General features: G+C 33.8%; 2 protein-coding genes across 2 annotated transcripts; one reads left to right on the top strand and one right to left on the bottom strand.

Moving 5' to 3' along the window:
• Positions 1-278: 278 nt before the first annotated feature.
• LOC113561690 lies at positions 279-889 on the top strand. The gene has a single exon (XM_026968491.1). The coding sequence runs from the start codon at positions 554-556 to the stop codon at positions 887-889; it is 336 nt and encodes a 111-aa protein (XP_026824292.1). The 5' UTR covers positions 279-553.
• Positions 890-4,706: 3,817 nt separating this feature from the next.
• Positions 4,707-5,321, bottom strand: LOC113561691. Its single transcript, XM_026968492.1, has one exon. It carries the CDS (start codon positions 5,319-5,321, stop codon positions 4,707-4,709), a length of 615 nt encoding a protein of 204 aa, XP_026824293.1.
• Between the last annotated feature and the right edge of the window lie 1,243 nt (positions 5,322-6,564).

Here is a 6,564-nt window from a genome sequence, read left to right on the forward strand (position 1 = left end):
CGAAAACTTTAAATAAAAACAATAGAACAAACAAGATCACTTATTCTTCGCCAGTGGTTGATATACACAGTAATAAATAGTTGAACGACCAATTCCTGGCAATATGTTGACGTTTATTAAAAAATCACAACGTTTCGGTCATGCTTCTGACCCTTATCAAGTGTACAATAAATCCAATGAGCCTTTCATAAATACAATAGTCCAAACTGCAAACAATTAAATATCTCATGAAAACCATCAAAAAATATGATCAAATCGTGAAAGTACACTTACATGTCTATTACAATGTATGTTGTCAAAACAAATTGGATAACATATCTGAAAGTCGAGAAAATCAAAACCGCACCGTTTTACAAAGCAGCGAAGACAGAACTGAGAGAGAAAAACAACTCAAATCTTCGTCAAAATATTATTGTATAGATCATGAAGACCTTCCGTATCCGAGAATCGGGTCTTCTCGTTTGTTTCTTGTTGTTGCGTCCGCACATCACTGCAGTACGTGTTCGGTATCCGACTTGCGTATTTCTCAAAAATCTTAGAAACTGCCCAAAAAATGGCGGAGTATACTGCACGAGAATACACCAATATGATTATTGCGTACGGAACAGCGGGAGAAAACGCTAATGCAGCGGCTCGTGTTTACGCAGAGAACTTTGTGATTCGTGAACGATATCCCGACAATAAGACAATTATGAGATGTGTTCAACGTGCCGCAGAAACTGGTAATCTGTTATTACATCGACGAAACGCTGGTGCCCCAGAACATATTCGGGTAAACGATGAGGAGAGAATTCTGAGAACCTTCGAGGAAAATCCTCAGAACAGCGTACGCCGTGTGGCTGAGATGCTGGGTCTCTCGCGAAACGTGGTGCACCGTATTCTACGCTGAAACGGATTGCATTCGTATCACTATCAGCGAGTACAACTGTTGCCAAGAGATGAAGAACAACGCATCTATTTTTGTGAAGGTATTTCTATTATTTTTATTTAAAGTTTTCGAGTTATAAAACGATAAATCTTAATAGTCGGCAAAATACAGGATTTCTCGCTCAGTGTCGGCGAAATAATAACTTCCCCGACCGCATTTTATTTACCGATGAAGCGACTTTCACAACGAATGGTGTGTTCAATAGCAGAAACTTTTTGTACCGGGCGGAAGAAAATCCGCACGTCGTTCGGGTGTGCGGATTTCAATATCGCTGGACGATAAATGTGTGGGCAGGAGTAATAGGGAACCGAATCGTAAGTAATAAATGTACCCACATTAGTAAGTTAAGGAATTGTCTTTCGTACCTTTACTCACTTTCTTTTATCGATTTTCAGATTGGTCCATATTTCCTACCACCCCGTTTAACTGGACAAAGTCTCTAGCAGGGTATGAAGGGTGAATCGGCCCCAGGCGTAAATTTTGATGACACTTGGCTCAAAGTTAGCTCCCTATATGAGATTTAAGTACACCAAGTTTCAAACATGGGAATCACTTTTTTTAGAAGTTATGTTAATAAATGTGATTTCATGATTTTTGCGAATATCTCAGTGGTGTTTAGAGATATTTATTTATAAAAATACTGGTAGATGCAGGGCCTCAAGACCAATAAAGGACTATATATCAACTGGATTTTGGCGCGAAATTAAAATTTTTAAAAAATATTAAAGTTTTGAAAAATTTTTTTCGACATGTTCCCTTAGAGCGACAATCATAAATTTTTTTCTATACAATGCTCTACTACAAACCTACCTATCACAAAATCAACAGCCATGTATCCGTGGTGCAACAGTATGAAAAAAACCATAAACCAACTTTTTCGTTTTTTGATGTTAATATTCACGAAAATCACATAAAATACATCCGCAGGGTCTATATAGCTTTTATTAGTGTCATATAGACGATGCCATCGAGACGATGCCAGAATCGATCATTTATTTCATTATAGTTATAAGATAATTATTTAAGTGTCAAAAGAATTATTTGTAGGAAACTAATATTCTATTTAAACATTTTTACTATTTATAGTTTAAAAATAGTTTTATCTCCCATACAGTACGAAAACGTTTCAGAAATATTTCAGACGTATTTCATCTGACAGATGAAAACATCTCATAAACATTGCAAAATTGCAATTGCGGTCCGATTTCTCAAACGAATCTGCAACAAAGCTGTTAGAAGTATATAATAATACGTTTGAGTTTGCTATACATATGCTGCGCATGCGTGTGGTTAGAGCGACGCGAAGTTTTTGGTTTTTCGGTTCGTTACGTACGAGCGAGCACGAACGTACAAGAGCGCGAACGAGTCAAGTCGTGTTTTTTTACATATATATTTAGTTTTCGTTTTGATAAGTCAGTATTACTAAAAGCAGTGTATTTTCTTATTAAATCAGTCATTTCAATACGTAGCATTGTGTTATGCATCCTACTGCTCTTGCGCTGCCCCGTTAGCAAAAGCAAATAATGGATTACATTGTTTTACAAAATTGTAAATGTAAACTTTATAATTGTGTACAAGTGATCCACATTTGAGGTTTTGTACATTACATAACCTCAAATAATCCAACAACGTTATAATGCGAAATATACAAATATTATAAAAAATATATGCTACAATATTTCCGTTGGCTTTATTAATTTCATGATATATATTTATAATAATAAATATTTATTATGTAAGAATGAAAGAAGATTACCTTCTATTAAAGCTCTCAGAACCGTCGCAACTCGCAACCACGATCTCGTGTCCAATCGGAAATGGCAGAAAATGGCGGGGTTATTCGTTTGGACCGATTCACAATGCGTCACTTGTCCTTGCGATCGAAAAATAATGCTACTATCATTCATCAATTTTTTACTTATTCACCTCCTTTATAATATTTATGCACTTACCAGTGTATTACATTTGAGTAATATAACTTTCTTGATCTTCGTCCACGCACAAGCACTTCACATAGATATAATATAACATGAATATAACATTTATATATAACATATTATATTACATTAAAGTAATGATAACATAGCACTTGTAATATAACGTGTTATGTTCAAGTTATATTACTCTTATATTGGTATAACCAATAAATAACATTGCGATATAACGGTTTTAAAACATTATTATATTGTAGTTATTAGAGAAAATTATGTAACCTCAATGTTAATTACATGTAACAGCCGTTATATTACGTGTTACTTCTGTGTTACGTAACAGTTATATTCTGCGTTTTCTGGGTAGTTAACTAGCCAAGTACCTCGAAACAATTCAGTGTTAATATTTTATCCAAATGTTTTCCATGCATACTCTATTATACGCAACAAGAAGTTTAAAATAATATTTATTATAAAAATCATCAAAACTCTCTTTCTCCAGCCAAATCATTAGTAATATGTATAAAAGGTCACGCAGGATACATTAATAAAACGCAGGATAAGCAATAGAATAACTTTCCCAGAAATTCACAACACGTTACGTACAAATGAATCATTTAAAAACCGGACTCAACCTGAACATTATATTGGCAATTCTATTATGGGAGAAGTTATCTATTGGAATGGTTTCCCAAATCCCGCTGGACTGCATGCACCTTGTTTGTTTAGGTGTCATGAAACGTTTGTTACAATTGTGGCTGAAAGGAAAGAAACATGTTAGATTATTAGCAAAAGATATTGATTCTGTTTCGCAATACTTGATCACTATTAAGTATTGCATTCCATCAGAATTTATACGAAAGCCCAGACATTTATTTGAAGTAGACAGATGGAAAGCTACGGAATTCCGTCAATTTTTACTATACACTGGTATGGTAGTAATGAAATCAATATTACCTTCAAATTATTATGATCATTTTCTTTCCCTTTGTGTTGCGATAAGAATAATGGCTGATCCACAATTATGCATTACATTCAACACTTACGCAAGTTCATTATTAGAATGGTTTGTTTCTAACTATGAAACTCTGTATGGTGAAGAATATCTATCATATAATGTTCATAATCTTATTCATTTGGCACATGATGTACTAAATTATGATTGTATAGAGAATTTTAGTTGTTTTAAATACGAGAATTATATGCAAAAAATCAAGAAGAAACTACATCAATGTGGAAACCCTTTACAGGAATTGTCGAATCGGGTGTTTGAGGAATTACAGTATCCAGTTGCACAGTGTAACAAAGTACAATATCCATTTGTTGTTTACACGAAAAATAAAATAAAATATCATATGTGCAATTTGAAAATTTAAAAATTTCAATCAACGAAGTTGATAAATGTGCTATACGCCAAGACAATTCTGTCGTTTTTATTTTAGATACATTTCAAAAAGTGCGCGAATTATTTTGTTGCGCACAACGTTTTTCAAATCCCAATAGTTTTTTTACTGCACCATGTTCTTCGGAAAGACTTGGCATATTTGTAATCACAAACACAACTGTGTCAAGTGTTATAACAGTTGCAATGACAAACATCAAAAGAAAATGTTTACAACTTTATATGAAAACGAATATTTCGTCGACCAAAACTGGCAGTATATTAACTATTCACAAAAACGCAACATTTCGACTTTTACTCCGGTCCTTATTAAGCGATTAACATCTTCTAAAATATACACATGCAATTAAACATTTCAAAAAATCAAATTATACAAATGTAAAACTTACGCCATGAAAAAGATATTAGAAAGCTGTGAGACAGCAACAGACTCGCGAGAAACACGTCATTGAACGGTGGCAGTCAACATAGGTATAGCTATGAAACCTTTGTTATGTTCGTTATTGTTATTGTTAATCGAAAGTCTCTCGTCAGGATTGTTATTGTCATTTCTTCTATGTACAATCTTTTTTCGTCTCATTTTTATGTGTCTTTCAATAGAGTCAAGAGGATAGCTGTTGTTAATTAGGATAGATTTAACCAAGTCGATGTTAGCGTCATGAAATCTCTTATCAGAGAGCAAAATCGCTCTGTCAATTAAACTAGTTATGACATTGATTTTATGATGTAATGGGTTGTTGCCAAAGAAGTTTATGTATCGTCCCGAGAAAGTCGGCTTCCTGTACCAATTGGTGATAAGGACATCGTCCTCTAGAATAACTGTTACATCGAGAAAATTAAGACAGTTGTTACATTCTAATTCTAATGTGAATTTCAGTCTAGGATGATAAGCATTGAACTTGTCAAGCCCATATTGAATCTTATTTGTTGGTAAGATGGTAAATATGTCATCAACGTATCTGTGAAATATTCTCACATCAAATCCCAAGTTCCCGATGCAACTAGTCTCGAGGTCATCAAGCACCATATCAGCCAGAATCGGCGAAAGCGGTGAGCTCATTGGGCTACCAAATATCTGTTGGTAATATTGTCCATCGAACACAAAACAAGTTGAATCTAAAATCAAATTGATGGCATATAAAAACTGATCAATATTAAACTTTGTGCTGGCTGTAATGTGTCTCCATTTCTTTTCTATCGCCGCGACGAAATATTCGTTTTCATATTTATTTCCCTGGCTGACTTCAAAGTTTTATTATATTATATTCACACCAAAGACCTAGATATGGTGTTTTTCTATCACATGGACGGATGTTTTGAGAACATTTATCAACTCTATGGACATGAAATGATGATGCTGTTTAAGTTATGGATCAGAACCAAGTTAAAGATATGCACAGCGAGACAACAACTACGATTTTTACTTCGCTACCGAAGCTGTGGTATCTTACCTCCGCATATACAACGACACCGATTCTACACCTTGTTTAACAGCAATTTCGTAATAAAAGGTTTGACAAGGTCAAGCTCCGCTTCCAGAGGTCGATATTATCTTTGGAGATTAAAGACGTTAATTGTAGGTTGAAGTTTCTTAATTATAGAGTCAAGAATGTAGTTCATAAACTTTGTTCATATGTACCTACTAACATTATAAAAGACTTTTTTAAACGGAATGAGGTTTGGCTTAGGAAACAAGAGACTCATATCAGGAGGAAACTTATTAACAAATTCAACTATATTCATTTTAAATATAACTCTGCCAGCGGAATTTTTTACGGACTGACAGAAGTAAGTGGATAGTCAATGTTAGTGACTGTGATTTTCCTGTTGATGTTATGAATTTATTAAGTATGGGTGGCAAGTTTGGATTGCCTTTTAATAACAATAATAACTACGATAAGATGAATCTGGTTATGGATGTAATAAAAAATTTTGAATGCTCAGATTTCAGAGTTTGACGACTTTATCAATGAAACTCGTTTACATATATCAAATTCGTTACATAGATTTTTTAACAATAAACAACGTACATCGGCATTTGATAGATATATCAACAACGCATACAAGAATTGTAGAATATTTTTAAAGAATAATAATAATTTAATGATTACGCGAGCAGACAAGGGACAAGTTACTGTTGTGATGAACAAGAGTCGTTATAGAGAACAAATGAACGAGATGTTGAGTGACACTACCACGTATTTAAAATTTAACAAAGATCCGAATAAGAATTTAACTAACAAGATGAATGATCTTATAAAATTGTGGTCCTCTCTCGGTATCATCGATCAACAAACATACAA

The sequence above is a fragment of the Ooceraea biroi genome, chromosome 3 (assembly GCF_003672135.1).
Source record: "Ooceraea biroi isolate clonal line C1 chromosome 3, Obir_v5.4, whole genome shotgun sequence".
NCBI lineage: Eukaryota > Metazoa > Arthropoda > Insecta > Hymenoptera > Formicidae > Ooceraea > Ooceraea biroi.